At 41.5% G+C, this 21649-nt stretch overlaps 1 protein-coding gene across 2 annotated transcripts in view; it reads right to left on the reverse strand.

The window, feature by feature from the left end:
- Positions 1 to 4302: 4302 nt before the first annotated feature.
- fstl5 (follistatin-like 5) overlaps positions 4303 to 21649 on the reverse strand; it is a 792341-nt gene continuing 774994 nt past the window's right edge. For both annotated transcript variants that reach the window (XM_063045029.1, XM_063045028.1), the window contains one exon: positions 4303 to 6164. In XM_063045029.1, the coding sequence (XP_062901099.1) occupies positions 5462 to 6164 (703 nt within the window). In that variant the 3' untranslated portion in view covers positions 4303 to 5461. The remainder of the gene's footprint in view (positions 6165 to 21649) is intronic.

The following is a 21649-nucleotide window of genomic DNA, read 5'->3' on the forward strand; positions in this document are numbered from 1 at the left end:
GAAAGCAGGATATCCCAGTGGCCACACATTTTAATTCCACATCCCATTCCCATTCTGACATGTCTATCCACGGCCTCCTCTACTGTAAAGATGAAGCCACACTCAGGTTGGAGGAACAACACCTTATATTCCGTCTGGGTAGCCTCCAACCTGATGGCATGAACATCGACTTCTCTAACTTCTGCTAAGGCCCCACCTCCCCCTCGTACCCCATCTGTTACTCATTTTTATGCACACATTCTTTCTCTCACTCTCCTTTTTCTCCCTCTGTCCCTCTGAATATACCTCTTGCCCATCCTCTGGGTCACCCCCCCCCAACCTTGTCTTTCTTCCCGGACCTCCTGTCCCATGATCCTCTCGTATCCCCTTTTGCCTATCACCTGTCCAGCTCTCGGCTCTATCCCTCCCCCTCCAACTTTCAAATCCCTTACTCACTCTTCCTTCAGTTAGTCCTGACGAAGGGTCTCGGCCTAAAACGTCGACTGCACCTCTTCCTACAGATGCTGCCTGGCCTGCTGCGTTCACCAGCAACTTTGATGTGTGTTGCTTGAATTTCCAGCATCTGCAGAATTCCTGTTGTTTTCCTTTCACTCAGCCGGGGTTTAGGACTGAATACAGAACCATAACATTTCCAGTCGTGCTGCTCTTGGTGGTGGTCGAAAACTGGGTCTCCATGGTGCTCTTCCTCTGGCATTGATTGCCGTTTTCAGGGAGTCGGTTTATAAGGCATGTGGCGAGCTTCCACATCTGCTCAGTGGGTACTCTGGTGTTCTTCCGGACTGACACAGGCAATAATAACTTATTTTGAGGAGACCGATGGTGGAAATAGTGTTACATGGTGAATAAGCTCATGGTAGGTGCCTGATGCTAAGAAAATATCAGAGGCACTAGTAAAAAAAAATGCACATATGTACTTTGAACCAGTCTTGTGCTTCGTACATCTTCACCCAGAAATTGCTTTGTTGTGATCTACATTGGGCCATATCAAAATTAGACCAAGCCCATATAAATCACAATACTGAAATTTTCTTCCTCCATTCCAAATTTTACTCCAGCCATGAGATAATTTGTTTGAAACCTGCTGTTGACCAACTATTGCAGAGTTCCTTAATTCCACACATAAAGGCAGAGAAAAGCATGAATTCTCTTTGGCGGAAAGGGTAGCAAAATTGGCTATTTTTAACAGTAAAAATATGACATGTGGGTACTAAGAATAATTTGAAGATCCTTTAATAAAACACAGAAAATTATCATGCAGGTAGAGCAGGTAATCACAAAGATAAATGAGGTGTGCATATTTATTGCAGGACAATGTTAGTGTAGCCACATACTGTGTATGGTTCTGAGTACTTATCTCAGAGAGCTGCCAATTTATTGATAGCAGCATATTGACTCTAAGTTATATTAGAACTAGGTGCTAATTATCAGACTGACAGGATGGCATATGAGTCAATCTTAATTCAATTGCAAGTCCAGTCCTTGTAGAGAGGGCTAAAACTAAAGTTCACATTATGATACTTCATGCCAAAAAGAAAGAAACAAAATGTAAGAAATAGGAGCAAGGTTAACTCATTCAGCCCCCTGAGCCAGATTTGCCATGCAACAAGTTCACTGCCAACTCTCTGGCTGAAAACCACCTTCCTTACCTAACCCCCATATCCATTCATTTTTCCAATATCCAGAATTCACCATCTCTATCTTGAAAGCTATCAATGCCAGGGGTATAGAACTCCAAAGACTCACCATATTCTGAGTAAAATAATTTCTTCGTATTTCCATCCCGAGCAACCCGTCACCCAAAAAAAAAAATCATCCTCACTGCATCTTCCATTTTGAGTCTTCCAAGAATTTTGGACAACTCAATGAAGTCACCACCAATTTATCTAAATACTACATATAGAGGCCTAGCCTACTCCAATACTTCTCAAATGAGAAACCTGCCATTCCAGGAACAAGTCTAACGACTCTTCATTGTGCTCCTTTGATAGCAGTTTTAACTATTTTTTTTTAAGTACGTAAAAAGCTGAAGCAGAATGCAGACATCCCACCTCTCCCGGAAGTTCCGGGAGTCTCCCGCAAATTAATAGTGGCTCCCTGATGCCCGCAAATTATATACAATGTCCCAGAAATTGATTTTTTTGAGAGCGAGCGTGAGAGAACGCGTGAGGGAGAGCGAGAGAGCGAGCTCAAGAGCAAGAAAGCAAGCGTGAGAGTGAGAGCGACCATGAGAGAGAGATCAAGAGAGTGCGCGCGAGAGAGAGCGAGAAAGCAAGGGTGAGAGAGAGTGAGAGCGAGAAAGCAAGTGTGAGAGAGCAAGAAAGCAAGCGCAAGAGAGCGAGATCAAGAGAGAGAACGAGAGCAAGAGTGAGAAAGCAAGCGCGCGAGAGAGAGAGCAAGAGCGAGAAAGCAAGCGCGAGAGAGCAAGCGCGAGTGAGAGCGACCATGAGCAAGAGAGCGCGCGTGATAGAGAGAGAGCAAGAGCGAGAGCGAGAGAGTTCCAAAAAAAGTCAGAGTGGCAGAGTTTTCCAAAAAAAATATAAAACGTACATCACCCCAGACTACACAAAAGTGTACCCCTGCCTAATAGGGGTCAAAATAATGACAGTGTTTCTCGCTGCACTGTTTGCAACAGTGACTTTTCTATTGCCCATGGTGTGTTAAAATGTAGGACATGTTGAGGTGAGTTTAACAGGTCTCATTCGTTCATTAGCATAGCTAACATTATTTAAACTAGCTGGCTGGCTGCTAAGGAGCTACTCTATTGCAGACATGCCACCTCTCCCGGAAGTCTCCTGCAAATTGATGGTGCTACCTCCCTGAAATGAGTTTTTGCAGGGTGGGATGTCTGAGAATGTGTCTGTGTTATTTGAAATTTAGAAAGAGAGAAACATCACCTATTTAATAGAAGTCTATAGAGTGTAGATGCTTGGCATTTTTTTGTCACTGGACTCTAGAATCACAGGATGTAGTGTCATCTAAGTGGTCAACCACTTAGGACTAGGTTGAGGAGAAATGTCTTTATTTAAGAGTCAGTCAATAAATAGAGTATTAATAGCAGGGATTAATCAGTCTTTGTAGTTTGGGATCAAAGAGGAAAGTGAAATCCAAGTGGACATTCAGCCATTACTTTAATGAGTGATGGTGTAAGCTTAATTGACCATCTGCTTACCTTTGCTCTTAGTCCTTGTGATCTTCAACTTAAACTCACTGGATTTGAAGGTTAAGGCAGTTTTGTGGCTGTAATCCTAAAGCCTGGACTGTTATTCAGAATAAGTTTAAGGCACATATCAGCCTGGTCATTTGCTGATCAGAATTCAGTTCTAGTACATTTTGGGTCCACATATTATTATCAATAAAATGAGTCTGATGCAAATAGATTATTGCAAAATTTCGACCACTTCATAATTACTGTTCGGAGAACCAATTCCACTTGTCTTTTATTTGGTTCTACATCCACACCAGCTGTCTTTTTAGCTGCAAAGAAAAGGTTCAAGAAAGTAGGTCATCGCTGTCTTCTCAGGACAACTCAGTATGAGGAATGACTGCCTCCTGTGCCAGGAATTTTAACATCACTCCAGTCACTCATGTCCATTCTCTGCTCAGTTGTTTTGTTTGAAAAACTAATGTTGAGTTGCTGGTGATATGTAATATAGAATTTCCTAGCCAATGGGATATCAGCTTTGATTCTGTTTAGGTCCTAATACATTTGAAGTTCAGGAAGTGTTCAAACATAAAAGTAATAGGGAAATATAAATTCCGAAATCAGTTGACAATATTCTAGTTCTAACATCAATGGATGGGAAATTCCATGGAATTGCTTCTGTACACCCTGACAGTTTTGGCAGGTTTTCTATTGTAAAATGTTATTGTGATGGAAAAGGAACAGTGCCAAAGAAATCCCATACCTTTTGCATGTATTGCTGACTATTCTCACTTGTGCCACACCAATCGGATAAGATCAAATTGTAAGAATCAATTCTATTCCTCGCTTGGCATTAATGATAACTAAGGTGTCACCACAACATGGCGATACATTGCAATCAGCCCTCAGCAGGTCTCATTCATTATTTCTATTGTAATCATCCCACTCTTTTGAATCTAAATTCTGAGACCTCGATATACCGGTGTGATGAAATGATCTGCATAGCATGCAAAGCACAGTTTTCACTGTGCCTTGGTATCAGTGATAACAATAAACCACCTTACAAATTTATCAGTATCGTTTTGCCCTTCATATATCACTTTGCGGTTTTAGAAGATTCAGACTCACTGATTCAGCAAAATGTAAAATGTAAGATTTTATTTGCCTCGTGTCAAGCAAATTTCTACATATACAACATTCACAAATTATGAAATCTATCACAGGACACAGAAAAAAATGTATATTTGACAGACACATGTTTACATAGAGACTTTTCATACTCTAGATGCCCACAAGATAGAACATTACTGGTAAAAAAGGGGACCATTTCAGTTACTACAAACTTAAACAATTTTATCAGTCAGAGGCAGTGCAGTCAAGCATAGAAATGGATTCTTCCTGCACACCTTATTTTCCCAACTAATAGATGGAAAACACAGAACCTAGCAGATGCTATATATAGACATGGTCATGGGTATAAAATCCTGATCACAAGACACAACTAGTTGAGTAACAAGTCAATCCAGTAAGACTCAAATTAAATCTAAAAATACAGTATTATCAGCCATTATTGGAGTACAGCACAATTTTCTCTGCCACATTTAACTATAGATTGTTAGATTTCTTTTACATTATTCTAACAATGTTAAACAGTTTGATGTATGCTGATTTAGAACTGACAGAATGTCTATTGAGGAAGGGGGACAAGTTGCTTCTCCTCATGCTCTATAACCCATGTTGAAAATGTACTGCGTTACTGAGTTAGTCAGCACTCGTTTGGTCCAGGTCTTGGCATTAATAATGGTATGCAGGATCCTCCAGTAATAAACAACTTGAGGCCATGGTGGGAATAATTAACCATCTCCCTGCATAATTAGCCCTTCAAGGCACAAAAACGCTGACAAACAATTCTGGATTTTTCAGACTAAACAAGAGCATTTTTGAATCGGTATCCAGAAGCAAAAGTCAATACTTTGCAAGCAGCTCTGGAAAAAAAAGGGTTAAAACACACAATTGGGTGTTAGTAGGCTTTCTATAATTCCCTGCAGCTATTACAATTTTCATAACTAAAACATTTAGTAGCCTCATTGCACAATTTAAATTTGCAACCTATCTTGTAGTTAAAAGCACTAACAAATTAGAAAACTCCAATTATTATCTATGTCACTTGGAAGTTCATGGTCTTTGTATCGCAAACTCATTTTACATTAATTAGGTACCTTTTGCAGTCTATAAAAGAACAGAATTTCTCTAATGCAAGTTGCAAACTAGGTGCAGTGGCAAACTACATACCAGGGGATAGGTTATCAACCTTTCCTTTTATGCTTCACCAACCCAGATTATTGTGTTGCCTTTTTCCACCTCTGTGATCTCACAGTTTAATTTATTAAGCCTTCCATCAAGAATAAACAGTGATTCCTTGGATGGTGTCATCAGATATTGGCCAAACAGGTCACTGTCCACAATAATTCGATTTTTACTATTCCATGGCCATTCTTCAGTCTTCATGGGTTCCTTCAGACTCTTCACCATCTTCACTTTCCCTGTGGAGAGTTCCACGAAGAGCACCTCCGTTTGCACACCTGAACTTGCGAAGATATTGTACTGGTTGGCTTCGGTGAAAGAAGGTTGGAAGGTGGCATCGGAGATGTGTAAATTGGTGTGAATATCAAAGGATTCGAGGATTTCCCCTTGGATGGTGATGGACTGGACTCTCAGGAGCCCCTTTTGATCATCAATACTGACCAAATAATGTCCATCTGGAGAAACGTAAGGTGCACCTGTTATATCACCATTGTAACCAATGACGGAATCTGTGACACTATCCACTATAATCTGTGGCTCAGTTGCTCCAGTGTTGTCAGCATTGCAGTGAACAAAGTAATATCCACCAAGATGAGTGTAGGCAAGTGACTGTGGAATGCAATTATAGTCTTTCAAACTGATGGTCTTGATATACATCATGGTTTCAAGATCAATTTTGTGAAGGGCTGGTTCACCTTTGTGAAGAATAAATCCAAACCTGTAAACAGAAACAAACAAAACAACATTGAAAAGGTGCAACATTTATAACAGGAACATAATTACAGGAGCATATAAAATATAAAAAACAAGTTTATTTTTATCATGTATTGTAGATAAAAAGAATTGACAGGAAAGGACTCTGTAATGTTTTAGAGGACTATATTTTCCAATGCTTTCACTGAAGTGCTATGAAACAAACATGTAATTTTTATATTGATTTCCCGTATTCTTTACCATAAAATCATCCTATCATTCAGTCAGATTCTGTCACAAGTAAAATACTGCACTCTATCCAGCTGATTATCTAATGTCTGTTGACGGAATGTAAAAGTCATCTCCCTGTCACTCACGTGGGTCTGCAGTGTACATGATGTATACCTTAGTTCAAGACTTAATGCATTAACATTTACCACAATTCTATGACCACGAATCAGAAGATTGACACCCACGGCTTTCAAACAGAGACTTCACCTGTTTCCCTGAGGTTTTCACAGATTCCAGTGCAATATCAGAGAGTGTGGAAGGGCATGGTGGGAGCAGTAACCAAAAATTGAGATGCCAACTTGGTGAAGCAGCATACAGCACCAGATGCACATTTAAAAGAAAAGTTACACGGAATAGATGGTGCTAAATGATTCTACAATGAATGTATCACTTCAAAGCTCTGTACGCCTGTCATCACCGGTCATGAATCATGTCTTTGTTTCAGGATTTCACAATGTGAAATTGGGCTGACTAGTAGAAATTGAAAATTTGGCCAGGATGTAATCAACAGTGACATTTCTATTTGCCGTTCTTACAAGTCAAGTCCCACTCCTGGAAGCTAACTTTCAACAACAGGGTCTGCGTTCACTTTGCTGAGCAGACATGTCTGACCCTTTATGCAGATGCGTTTGATAAGGTTTAAATAATTTTTACTTGAAGTCTTCAGATAATATCTGATTTCCATTGTTATTTTTAACTTAGTAATATTTCTTCTAGTCAAACTTTGAAGTATTGATTGAATATAGTCAAACAGAAATTTTGAGCATATTATTCAAGATACAAGGAGACTGGAATAAATGGAGAGAACAATAAGTCAGAATAAGGGAGCTACATTCTCCAGAGTAAGTAAGAGCTTCACATATGTGTAACTCCCTCTTCCAAGAGAGAGGGAATTACACACCTTCCTGGAGAGAGAGTTAAGCAGTGACCAACATACCAACTAACAGAGTGAGAGAAAGATTCCATTTCTCTCACTCTTTCTCAGAGGAAACAAACGAAAGAACAGAAAAGAGAAAGAAGGAGAGAGACAGCAGAAGGAGAGGAGAGAGGAGAAAGAGAGAAGAAAGTGAGGGGGGAGAGGGAGGGTGAGAGACAGAGAGAGAGAAAGAGAGACAGAGAGAGAGAGAGAATTGACATTTGTATTGTAGAGAATTAAAGAATGAGCGAGGTACACACCTAATGAGAAGATTGAGAAAGTGAGAGACTGAGAATTAGGAGGATAGACAAAGTACAGGAGATATAGGACCATACATGTGTTGAAAGAGAGACGTGAAGAGAAAGATAGGAAGGGAAAGTGCAGGTAGACTGGAATGGAGCACTAATCATCTATTGAGAGAAAGTGAGTGAAAACAACTGCAATATATAGAGTCAATGAGGGTGCTACCAGCTCATGGGAGATACATAGGGTTAATATGAAAAAGAGAAAGCGAGCAAGAGATACATGCCTACCAAGAGAGAAGAGGGGAGTGAGAGGGAGCAAGTGAGAGCTGCACACCTACCAAGAGAAGGTAAGAGAAGGTTTGGGGAGTGAAATAGACGAGAAAGAACGATAAAATAAACCATAAAATCCTATAATCTCAAGAAAGAGTTACAGATGGATTATAGAAACATGGAAATACAGAAGAGTACATCTTAGCCATTTGTCATTGAAGGTGATCAGGAGTCATCTATCTCAATATCATATTTCTGCTCTCTTGCAACACCTCTCTGACGCTCTTTGTAGCTAGAAATCTATCCACCTCCTTCTTAAATATATTCAGTGACTTGGTTTCCACTGCCTTCTGTGGTAGAGATTTCACAGGTTCACCACTCTGAGTGAAAAAAACAATCTCCCCAACACAGCTCTTCAGTCCGAAATGTCTTGCCTGGTATCCTGATGTTGTAACTTCTGGATTTAGATGGGATCCCATTGTCCATTAATATTTCCTATTCAAGTATCACCATTTAAATCACAGTTTGCATTTAGTTTCCTTCTACTGGTGGGTAAATTAACATTTATGCTTGTTTAATAGGTGCTTTATGCACCTATTTTCTATGTTTCTATGTTTCTATGTTATACCGCAAATGTTATATATTTGCCCAGTCATGCATCTTGTCTAAATCACCTGAGAGCCTCATGTATCTTTCTCACAGCTCAAAATCACACTCAGGTTTGTCCTGGCAGACTGAAATATTATGTATGGATCCATCATCCAATCTTTGTCATATATTGTGAATAATTCTGGTCCAAAGAGTGAACCCATAGATACTCCATAAGCCATCACCTGCCCGCAGAAAAAAGAACTACTTATTCCTTCTCATTGCCTCCTTTCAGTTAACTAACTTTCAATCTATGGCAGTCTATTAACCACAGTTACATGTACTTTAATTCGTTAACTAACTTTTTACATGGGACTTTATCAAAAGTCTTCAGAAAACTTAAATAAATTGTTCTCCCGTATATTCTGTTCTACCAGTTATATTTTCAAACAAACTGTGACAGGTTTATCAAAAATAATTTTCCCTTCATAAATCCATGTTCAATTTTTCCTATTCCTATTGATAAATTTACTATTATTGCATCATGTATAATAGACTCCAGCACTTTCCATACTACCGATGTTAGGCTTACTAGTCTACAGTTTCCTATTTTCCCTCTCCTTCAATTTTCATATTTGCTACTGTTCAACCAGCAGGAGCTGTTGCATAATTTATAAAATTTTGGACAACCACTAGTTTCATGACTACTTCTTTTTTAAAATCTGAGGTGCATATCAAGCCATGGGGATTTATCAGCTTTCAGTCCCATTAATTGGTTTGGAATTTTATTTTCCTAAAACTAATTCACTTTAATTACTCATTTTCATTCAATACTTGGTTCCTTAGCATTACTGGGAAGCTATTTGCATCTTTTTTCTAAGAAGACAGAGCCAACATATGTGCTTAAATTTCCTCTCCATTATAAATTCTCCCGCTTCTGACTGCAAGGTATCTACATTTATTTTCATTCATCTTTCTCCTTTTACCATGTGCTTTTAGGTAGCTTGCAAGTATAGTTTCGTATGTTATTTTACTCTCTTAATCAATCTCTTGGTCCATTTTTGCTGAATTCTGCATTGCATCCCACTCTCAAGACTGCAAATTTTAGTGGCAATTTTATCTAACTCCCCTTTTGAACAAATACTATCATTTTTTTTTTGCTAACCATAGTTTCTTTTGCTAATCATGTTTGTTCATCAGAAAAGGATGTAGATTTTTTTGTAGTCCCTGCATTTGTTCCTTAAGTGTTAGCCATTGCCTACCACCATTATACTTTTCAATGACGCCTCCCAATATTTCACAGCCAACTTATTCCTCATAATTTCATTGATTCCTTTGTTTAGATTTAGGATACTAGTTTCAGGTTACAATACTTCAGTTTAGAATCAGAATCAGATTTATTGTTACTGACTTATATGATGTGAAATGTGTTGTTTTGCGGCAACAGTGCAGTGCAAAGGCATAAAGATTATTTAGTAAAACTGTAAACAATGTCAAGAAAAGGAATGTTCATTGAACATTCAGGAATCTGTATGCAGAGGGGAAGAACTTGTTTCTGAATCATTGAGTGTCCATCTTAATCTTAATCTACTTTCTTACTGAGTGAAGAATTCTATTGTGTCATGGTTACTGTTGTGTATTTAATGTTTCAGTAATATTTGAGTAATCTTCTAAATGTATTGATTGATTAAGTATCCTTGTTCTTTTAAATAATTCATTATGGGTTATATGTATAAATATGTAAATTGCATACGTCATCACGATACCATGTAATATGTAAACACAAATTTACACTCACATTTTAGACTTCCGTGCCTTCCCTTAAATTAATTTAATGTTTTGAAGTTACAAAACATAACAGTCTCTCTTCCTGAAAGATCTTTATAAAATACCATCAAGCACTAATCCCATTACATTGAACAATATCCAGTCTTGGGTAACCTCTTCCCCAACATACTGGTCTAGAAACATATTATACATAACTTCAGGAATTTATCCTTCACAATGGCAATACCAATTTGCTTGACTAGTCATAATCACCCATGTTGCTCCTTGGTATTTCTTAGCGCCACTCAGACCTACTCTAGATTTTTAGATTCTGAGGCAATCTCTTTTCCCAAAATTGATCTGATTGCCTTCTTTAATAACAAGGATGCACCCTGCCTCCTTTTCCTATTGCTTCTCCTCCAAAGTATTGAACACATGGAAAATGAAAACAACTGTCCTCAGGAACCATAAATGGAATAATAATTTGACAATCAGAGAGAGTGACAGAAAAAGAGAATGTTAAATGTAAGTGTTGTAAAATGTTACACAGCAGTCATGATGAGAAAGAGGGCCACACTCCAACTAGCATAGATAGAGCATCACACCAACCAGGAAGGAGAGAGAAAGCTGTGCAACCATGAGGAAGACTTGTAACCTGATGGTAAGAGAGAGCCACAATCCATCCATGAGAGGCAGAGAGAGCTGGGCACCAGGCAGGAAAATGAGAGGAAACTATGCAACCATGGAAGAGAGCAATGCATTAGCCACAAGAGAGGGCCACAATGCAACCATGAGGGAGAGAAACACATCAGTCAGCAGAGAGCGGCCAAGAAAGAGAGAGGGCGTTATGCAATTATGAGAGAGAGAGCTATGATCTGACCACAGAAAAGAGACACAATCCATCGATCAGCATGGGCCATATCCTAACCAAGAGGTAGAGAGGGTATTACACACTCACTAGGAGAGAGAGGCGGTTATACAACCATGGGACAGAGTTTCAAATCTGACCACAAATGTTACGAAGAAACATTGTCTCACTTCTATATACATTATATGGTTATATATGTTATATACATGTAAGACAATAAACTTGACTTGAAGAGAGGGCCACAATAATCCGTGTGTGAGAGAAAGATAGAAAGAGATACCCACCAACTAGGAGAGGAAGAGAGACCAAGTTACACACATATCATGGAAGACCGAGTTATCCATCAACCATGAGAAAATGCTATGATCTGACCATGAGAGAATTTCACACTGAGGACAGAGAAAGAGTCATGTGTACCAACCCACAAGAGACAGATGAGGGTAATCCCAGAGCAAGAGGTAGAGCTAAATGTCAGCTGAAATAATTTCTCTTACTGATCCTATGCAGAGAGACGAATTTTAAGACAGGCAATATTTTCTAAATTTGTGGATTGTTTTATAAAATTTGGTGCACTTTCTGATGTGGCCAAATTTTGTACGGGTGGCTGACAGTAGGGTCATTAGATACTGTAATATCTTATTGCAACAACAAGTTGCTGGGTGTATCTGGGTGTAAGTGGAACAAGTGCTACACATGCCCTTACACTTCCTCCCTTACCACCATTCAGGGCCCCAAACAGTCCTTCCAGGTGAGGCAACACTTCACCTGTGAGTCGACTGGGGCGATATACTGCATCCGGTGCTCCTGATGTGGCCTTTTATATATTGGCGAGACCCGACGCAGACTGGGAGACCGCTTTGCTGAACATCTACGCTCTGTCCGCCAGAGAAAGCAGGATCTCCCAGTGGCCACACATTTTAATTCCACATCCCATTCCCATTCTGACATGTCTATCCACGGCCTCCTCTACTGTAAAGATGAAGCCACACTCAGGTTGGAGGAACAACACCTTATATTCCGTCTGGGTAGCCTCCAACCTGATGGCATGAACATTGACTTCTCTAACTTCCGCTAAGGCCCCACCTCCCCCTCGTACCCCATCTGTTACTTATTTTTATGCACACATTCTTTCTCTCACTCTCCTTTTTCTCCCTCTGTCCCTCTGAATATACCTCTTGCCCATCCTCTGGGTCACCCCCCCCCCCGTCTTTCTTCCCGGACCTCCTGTCCCATGATCCTCTCGTATCCCCTTTTGCCTATCACCTGTCCAGCTCTCGGCTCTATCCCTCCCCCTCCTGTCTTCTCCTATCATTTTGGATCTCCCCCTCCCCCTCCAGCTTTCAAATCCCTTACTCACTCTTCCTTCAGTTAGTCCTGACGAAGGGTCTCGGCCTGAAACGTCGACTGCACCTCTTCCTACAGATGCTGCCTGGCCTGCTGCGTTCACCAGCAACTTTGATGTGTGTTGCTTGAATTTCCAGCATCTGCAGAATTCCTGTTGTTTGGGTGTATCTGATGTTGGTTTGCTCAGTAAAAGGTTAATAAGGAGAAAAGCCACTTTATGTGGATAGTATGTGAATTCTGTTATCTGCTTCTGGATTTTGGTGATGCATTCATCACATCTGCTTCTTTGTCCCTGTTTTGGGTTCGCTGCCAGCTATCTAACTTCCACTCCTGACCAACAAGTTAGCTGATATTCTCAACTTTGAAACCAACAAAGGACTTAGAGGAATCCTGGGTTATTTGGTCTTATGGAGAATGTAATAAATTTTTAATAGCTGATTTTCTTTGGGTTTTTTTGAGTCAATTCTTCTCAACGTGATACCTCTCATTCTCCCCAACTGTAGAAATACAGGCCTAGTACAATTCGATAGCATTATAAAATGTGTTCAGTTCACAATTTGTGATCAACTCGTGCCTACTTATCCTGATATGACATCAGCAACTGGCCAACACTGACAATTCCGTCACAGTGAATCACTGCAGTCACCCCTGGTCACCAGTTCAAATTAGCTAGCCCACTCCTCTTTGAAATGGTGTCAGAAGTCATGGCACAAATTATTGGAGCTTTCTGGAGGAGATGGCAGAACAGAGGGAGGAGACGGCACTCTGATTTTGTGAAGTGGTATGGGAGATGCTGGTAGGCAGGATGGGAGAGGATGAACTTTTATCTGAGGAGGCCAAGGGGAACGCCGGTCACTACTCACAATTCAATTTTATTGGAGATTCAGTGCACATCCAATGTATGTATAGAAACAGAAATAAGACAAGCATCACTCTACACTATATCGTCTTATAGTGTAGGTCTGATGAAATGCCAAGCAAATTATTTTCAATCCTGAAACTGTATATAGACACTGCATAATGGTAAAAGCTTTCCTGAATTAATTCAAAGTCCCAAAGGCTCTTAACTTCAACCCTTTAGATGGATGCAGCAAAATTCAATGAGAATATATATCACATTTGATCTCTTGCACAGTTAGAAAAGTTGAAGTTCAAATTTACTATCGTCCTGCTGTGCATTTATACAGCCAAACAAAACAGCATTCCTCTGACCATGGTTCACCCTCACATTTATCACACACAGCCCATCAGCCCAAATATTATGCGATAAATAAGCTAATAAAATATAATTCAAAATGCATGTAGTTAAGTGCAGCACAGGTAAACAGTAAAGAGTATATTAAACAATTTGCTGTCCTAGTGATAAGACCTCGGTGTTGGTAAGGTATTCATTTGTCTCACAACCTGAGGAAAGGAGCTGTTACCCAGTCTGACAGTCCAAATCTTGACGCTTCGTTACCTCCTTCCTGATGGCAGTGGGTGAAAGAGATTGTGGGATGTGGAACCTCAACAATGCTTTGGGCCCTTCATTTGCAATGCTTCTGGTAAATATCACAAATGGGGGAAGGGGGAGGAAGGCCCCAATGATCTTTTTGTTATTCTTCACTGTCCTCTGTAGGGTCTCGTGCTCTGATGCCTTGCAGCTTCTGTACCACACAATGATACAGCCAGACAGGACACCTTCAATGGTGCTCTTGTAGAAAGTTGCTAAAAATGGGGGCAGAGAGCCTTGCACCCCTCAAGCTCCTCAAAAAGTGTCGAGGCTGCTGTGTCTTCTTGACTAATGAGGAGGTGTTTTAGGCATAGGTTAGATCACCCATTATGTGAGGAAATTACAGGCAGGGTTGACAAAGGAAATGCAGTAGACGTGGTGTACTTGGATTTTCAGAAGGCCTTTGACAAGATGCCGCACATGAGGCTGCTTAGCAAGATGGAATTACAGGGAAGTTACTAGCGTGGATGGAGCATTGGCTGGTCGGCAGAAAACAGAGAGCGAGAATAAAGGGATTCTATTCTGGCTGACTGCTAGTTACCAGTGGAGTTCCATAGGAGCAGGTGTTGGGACCACTGCTTTTTACAATGTACAAACGTTTGTATGTCAATGATTTGGACTATGCTATTAATGGATTTGTGGCTAAATTTGCTGATGATACAAAGATAGGTGGAGGAGCGGGAAGTGTTGAGGAAACAGGGAGCCTGCAGAGAGACTTAGATAGTTTAGGAAAATGAGCAAAGAAGTAGCAAATGAAATACAATGTTGGAAAGTGTACGGTCATGCACTTTGGTGGAAGAAGTCAACAGGCAGACTATTATATAGATGAGGAGAGAATTCAAAATGCAGAGGGCAAAGGGACCTGGGAGACCCTGTGCAAGATACCCTAAAGGTTAACCTCCAGGTTGAGTCGGTTGTGAAGAAGGCGAATGCAATTTTGGCATTCATTTCCAGAGGTATGAATGTAAGTAAAGGAGCCATTAGGAGGTAGTGACCATAAAATGATGTTTTTATCTGCAAGTTGAAAGGGATAAGGGCAGATCAGAAGTGTCAGTATTGCAGTTGAACAAAGGAGACTATGGAGCCATGAGGGAGGGGCTGGCCAAAGTTGTCTGGTCGGATATCCTAGCAGAAAAGACAGTGGAACAGCAATGGCAGGTATTCTTGGGAATAATGCACTAGGTGCAAAATCAGTTCATGCCCCCAGAGAAGGAAGGATTCAAAGGGGGGAATGTGGCCACAGTGGTTGACAAAGGAAGTCAGAGATAGCATAGCATTAAAAAAGAAGTATAACAGAGCTAAGGTGAGTGGATAGATGGATGATTGGGAAATTTTTAAGGAGCAACAGAACTTAACTAAAAAGGCAATACGGGGAGAAAAAATGAGATATGAACGCAAGCTAGCTAGGAATATAAAGGAGGATAGCAAATTTTTTTTTAGGTATGTGAAGGGAAGGAAGATAGTTAAGAACAATGTTGGGCCCTTGAAAAATGAATTGGGAGAAATTGTTATGGGAAACAGAGAAATGGCAGATGAATTTAGTAAGTACTTTGGATCTGTCTTCACTAGGGAAGACACAAGCAATCTCCCAGATGTATGGATAGGCCAAGGACATAGGGTAACAGAGGAACTGAAACAGATTGACATTAGGAAGGAAACGGTGATGAGTAGACTGATGGGACTGAAGGCTAACAAATCCCCAGGTCCAGGTGGTCTGCATCCTAGGGTACTAAAGGAGGTGGCTCTGGAAATTGCGAATGCATTGGTGATCATTTTCCAATGTTCCTTAGATTCAGGATCAGTTCCCGAGGATTGGCGAATGGCTAATGTTATCCCACTTTTTAAGAAAGGAGGGAGGGAGAAAACAGAGAACTATCGCCCTGTTAGCCTAACATCAGTAGTGGGGAAGATGCTAGAGTCCATTATTAAAGATGAAATAGTGGCATATCTTGATAGCAATGATAAGATTGGGCCGAGCCAGCATGGATTTACCAAGGGCAGATCATGCTTGACTAATCTATTGGAGTTTTTCGAGGATGTAACCAGGAAGATAGACGCGGGAGATCCAGTGGATGTGGTGTACCTTGACTTTCGGAAGGCATTCGATAAGGTACCACATAGGAGATTGGTGGATAAAATCAGAGCACATGGCATTGGGGGGAGGGTATTGACATGGATAGAAAACTGGTTGGCAGATTGAAAGCAAAGGGTGGCAGTGAATGGGTGTTTCTCGGAATGGCAGGTGGTGACTAGTGGGGTGCCACAGGGCTCGGTATTGGGACCACAGCTGTTTACGATTTACATCAATGATTTAGAGGAAGGCATTGTGAATAACATCAGCAAGTTTGCTGATGATACTAAGCTGGGTGGCAGTGTGACATGTGATGAGGATGTTAGGAGAATTCAAGGTGACTTGGATAGGCTGGGTGAGTGGGCAGAAACTTGGCAGATGGCAATTAATGTGAATAAGTATGAGGTTATTCACTTTGGGAGCAAGAACAGGAAGGCAGATTATTGTCTGAACGGTGTGGAGTTAGGTAAGGGAGAAATACAAAGAGATCTAGGAGTACTTGTTCATCAGTCTCTGAAGGTGAATGAGCAAGTGCAGCAGGCAGTGAAGAAGGCTAATGGAATGTTGGCCTTTATTACAAAGGGAATTGAGTACAAGAGCAAGGAAATCCTTTTGCATTTGGACAGGGCCCTGGTGAGACCACACCTGGAGTATTGTGTGCAGTTTTGGTCTCCAGAGTTAAGGAAGGACATCCTGGCTGTGGAGGAGGTGCAGCGTGGGTTCACTAAGTTAATTCCTGGGATGTCCCGACTGTCTTACGCAGAGAGGTTAGAGAGACTGGGCTTGTACACGCTGGAATTAAGGAGATTGAGGGGGGATCTGATTGAGGCATATAAGATTATTAAGGGATTGGACAAGATAGAGGCAGGAAATATTTTCCAGATGTTGGGAGAGTCCAGTACCAGAGGACATGGTTTAAGAATAAGGGGTAGGTCATTTAGGACAGAGTTGAGGAAGAACTTCTTCTCCCAGAGAGTTGTGGAGGTGTGGAACGCGCTGCCTCAGAAGGCAGTGGAGGCCAATTCTCTGGATGCTTTCAAGAAGGAGCTAGATAGGTACCTTATGGATAGGGGAATCAAGGGTTATGGGGACAAGGCAGGAACTGGGTATTGATAGTAGATGATCAGACATGATCTCAGAATGGCGGTGCAGGCTCGAAGGGTGGAATGGTCTACTTCTGCACCTATTGTCTATTGTATAGAATATAACAGCAGGGATGTGATGTTGATATAAAGCACTCATGAGACCACACATGGAGTATTGTGTGCAGTTTTGGGCTCCTTATTTGAGAAAGGATATACTGACATTGCAGAAGGTTCAGAGAAGATTCACGAGAATGATTCCAGGAATGAAAGGGTTACCACATGAGGAATGTCTGGCAGCTCTTGGGCTGTATTCCCTGGAGTTCAGGAGAATGAGAGAGGATCTCATAGAAACATTCCAAATATTAAAAGGCCTGAACAGATTAGATATGGCAAAGTTATTTCCCATGGTAGGGGAGATCCTTTTAGAACTGAGATGTGGAGAAATTCCTTTAGTCAGAGGTTGGTAAATCTGTGGAATTTGTTGCCACGAGCAGCTGTGGAGACTAGGTCATTGGGTGTATTTAAGGCAGAGAGGGATAGGTCCTTGATTAGCCTGGGCATCAATGGGTATGGGGTGAAGGCAGGGGAATGGATAGAATCAGCCCATGATTGAATGGTGGAACAGACCCAATGGGCTGAATGACCTACTTCTGCTCCTAAATCTTATGGTCTTATGTGCACACCAAGGCACTTTGTGCTCTTTACTCTCTCCATGGAGAAACCATTGATGTGCAATGGAAAGTAGTCGATCTGTGCCTTCCTTAAGTCCACAACCATCTCTTTGGCCTTGTCGATGTTGAGATTCAGGCTGTTCTCACACCATTTGACAAAACTCTCTACCTCCTCTCCGTGTGGTGACTCACTATTGTTGTCGATGAGGCCAACCACTGTAGTGTCATCAACGAATTTGATGATACAGTTTGAGTTGGATCTGGTAGTGAAGTCGTGAGTCAGCAGCGTGAGCAACAGTGAACTGAGCACACAACCCTGAGGGGCACCAGTGCTCAGTGTGACGGAGCTTGAGATGTTGCTGCCAGCTCAGACTGACTGGAGTCTTTCCATCAAGAAGTCCATGATCCAATTACAGAGAGGGCTGTAGAGTCCCAGTGAGGATTGTTTACCCACCAGCCTCTAAGGGATGATCGTGTTAAACACAAAGCTGAAATCGACGATCAACATCTTAGCATATGAGGCATCATTTTCTAGGTGGGACAGGACGGAGTGGAGGGCTGAGGCTACAGCATCATCAATAGACTAGTTTGTGCGGTAGATGAACAGGAAAGGGTCAATGTAGCTGGAAGGTGGGATTTTATATGATCCATTACCAGTCGTACAAAGCACTTCATGATTGTTCAAGTCATTGCCACTGGCGGCAAACATTTAGGTCAGTTACCATTGTTGCCTAGTGAATCAGATTGATGGTGGCTGCCTTGGAGCCTGCAGGGATAGTAGACTGTTTCAGAGAGATGTTAAGGATGTCCATTAATGCCTCTGTTACCTAGGCTGCACAGTCCCTCAGCACCTGACCAGGTATGTTGTCCAGCCCTGCAGCTTTGCCTGGATTTACTCTGGCTGGGGTCCTCCTCAGCTTGGCTGTGGACAGACAGGGTCCCTGTCCCTCAGGAAGAGTCGGGGCCTTCCTTGATATCATAGTATTCAATTGGTCAAATTGTGCATAGAAACCATTCAGCCTATCAGGGAGAGAGGCACTCTGTCATTGACACATAAGGTGAATTTGTAATCTGTTATGCACCGCAGGTTTCTGCTGTCATAAAGGTGTTTGTGCATTTTCTCTGCATATTCACGCTTTGGCTTCCTGATGGCATGGGAGAATATGGCTTTTGCTGACCTGTCCCCACTGTGAAGGCAAAGTCCTGATCCCTAAGCAGTGTACAAACCTTTGCGGTTAGCCATGGTTTCTGGTTTGCCCTGGTAGTGTGGTGTTTAATCATAGTAACGTCCTCAATGCACTTTCCTGTGTAGCCAGTCACTGATCCCACATCAACGTTGATGTGATGATCACAGGCAGCCACCTGCCTGAATGTGCTCCAGTCTGTGCTTTCAAAGCAGTCCCGCAGTGCTGAGGTGGCAACTTCTGGCCAGGTCTTATTCTTCTTGTGAACTGGTTTGACTCATTGAACCAGCAGTCCTGATGCAGGGATTAGCAAAATGGATATGTGGTCTGAGTAACTGAGGTGAGGACTGGGGATAACCTTAAATATTGGTATAAACAAGGTCTAATATAGTCTCACCTCTGGTCATGAAGTTGACATGCTGGTAGACCTTTGGTGCAGGACTGAGTAACACCCTGGTTAAGATTTTTACTGCTATGCTGTGTGTGGGCACGTGGCCAAGTGGTTAAGGCATCAGACTAGCAACCTGAAGGTCGTGAGTTCAAGCCCCAGCTGAGGGAACGTGTTGCGTCCTTGAGCAAGGCACTTAATCACCCATTGCTTCGCGGCGACACTGGTGCCAAGCTATATGGGTCCTAATGCCCTTCCCTTGGACAACATTGGTGTTGTGGAGAGGGGAGACTTGCTGCATGGGCAACTGCTGGTCTTCCATACAACCTTGCCCAGGCCTGCACCCTGGAGAGTGAAGACTTCCAGGCGCAGATCCATGGTCTCACAAGACTAACGGATGCTATGCTGTAGGTATTTAATTTTGCCAGCTCTATAAGAGCAGTGTCTTCTGCTTTTAGCATGTTTGGGTTTGAGCTAAAGATAAGAGGCTTTGTTGTTCAGGTTAGGAATGTTTTGTCAGCCAACCAGGATGATGAAATTGGGAGGAGGTGATGAAACTGGGAGGACGTTCTAGAGAACGCTGGGCGGAGAGGTTTTTGTGATGGGCACTGGTGTGGGTTGAGGTCTTTTTGATAGCAGCTGGGAGAAGACAGATGGCTGAGGATGCTGTCCCCGTTGCACAAAGTGATTTGTGCAGATGAATGGCCTCAAGGAGGAAGGGCCAATAATCCAATTTGTTCAAGATGGATTTTGAGCGAAATTCAGAAAGTGGTGTGTGCTTTCACGCAGACTGTAAGTCCAGCGCATGAGCTAAAGGCAACTTCAAGATAAGCTCCAACTTAAGTACACATTTGGACGGGGTTAACTAATGAACCCTTTTATTTTTTTTTCTATGTTTTTCCTTCTAACTGTTCAATTGAAAAAGCTGAAATTTGTAACTGTATTTTCTTTATAATTGTATGTAGTGTACGATCTGTTATTTCTTGCTGATAGCTAATTGCATGGGGGCAGCACTTACACAGTATTCGCACAAATTGAGGTTCAGGTGGTCAAAACATCCCAACTTTCTGGTTTTGGTGGGACTAAATTCATACGGAAAGGTGGTTTTCTCACTGCAGAGTTCCAGTGGCCGTTAGCAAGGGGCTAACAAGTCACGTCTCTAGAGACGCATAGTAAAAAGGCGTTCCAACTTTTTTTAAGTTGGCACGGTTGAAGTTGTCTGCAACAATGAAGATACCATTGGGGTGAGTGGCTGCGAGATTGCAGATGGCACTGTAGAGCTCCTGCAGCACTTTCTCAGCATTAACACGGGGGTAGTGGGAAGGTGTAGACAGCAACAATCACAAAAAAAAGTGGGTAGCGAAGTTTGCATTAAAAAAATATGAACTCACAACAGCTACTTAATCAAATCATGACTGAATAAAAAATCGGCTTGTGCACAAGAAGACAAATCCTCCCCTCTGAAGTAATCAGGAGCAGAGTATTGGTTTCACAGCAGTTTCAACTAAATGAAGCCACATTATTGGTCCTTGCTGTTACAGGAAAGTAAGTTTGAAAGGATCCAATCAATCTCCACCATATGTTTGACATGATAACAGAAAAAAATATCCTTTTAGAACATTGAACTTCTGTTCAATCAGCTCTGAAACCATTATGATCATCAATAAATTCTGATAATAGCTTTCTAAAATTGGAATCTCAGTTCCCATCCAACTGCAGTGCACTTGATTCTCTGCAGTAGAAATTCCCTTTCATACCATGTTAGATACACAATACAATTTAGAGAGCTGCATTTTACATTCCTCTGGAACTTTTCTCCATTCTAATCATTTGCTACAACCAACCAGTAATACAACTGAGGACAACTGTGGTCTAAATTTAATCTTTAGTCAAAAGAGACATTGTATTTTTTAAACAATTGGCAGAGTGCTTTTTTTTTAGCTTATCTGATTATATATTGTATTGAGTTTGAGATTTAAGATTAATTCAAAATTAAAACACTGCTGGTGATCCAAAATGAAAACAGAAAATGCTATGAATGGAAACTGTTGAAATGCCACAATCACCTCACTATAGGAAGGATGTGGAAACATTGGAAAGGGTACAGAGGAGATTTACCAGGATACTGTCTGGTTTAGAGAGTATGGATTACGATCAGAGATTAAGGGAGCTAGGGCTTTGCTCTTTGGAGAGGAGGATGAGAGGAGACATGATAGAGGTATACAAGATAATAAGAGGAATAGATCGAGTGGATAGCCAGCGTCTCTTCCCTAGGGGACCACTGCTCAATACAAGGGGACATGGCTTTAAGGTAAGGGGTGGGAAGTTTA

This window comes from Mobula hypostoma, chromosome 4 (assembly GCF_963921235.1).
Source record: "Mobula hypostoma chromosome 4, sMobHyp1.1, whole genome shotgun sequence".
Classification (NCBI taxonomy): domain Eukaryota; kingdom Metazoa; phylum Chordata; class Chondrichthyes; order Myliobatiformes; family Myliobatidae; genus Mobula; species Mobula hypostoma.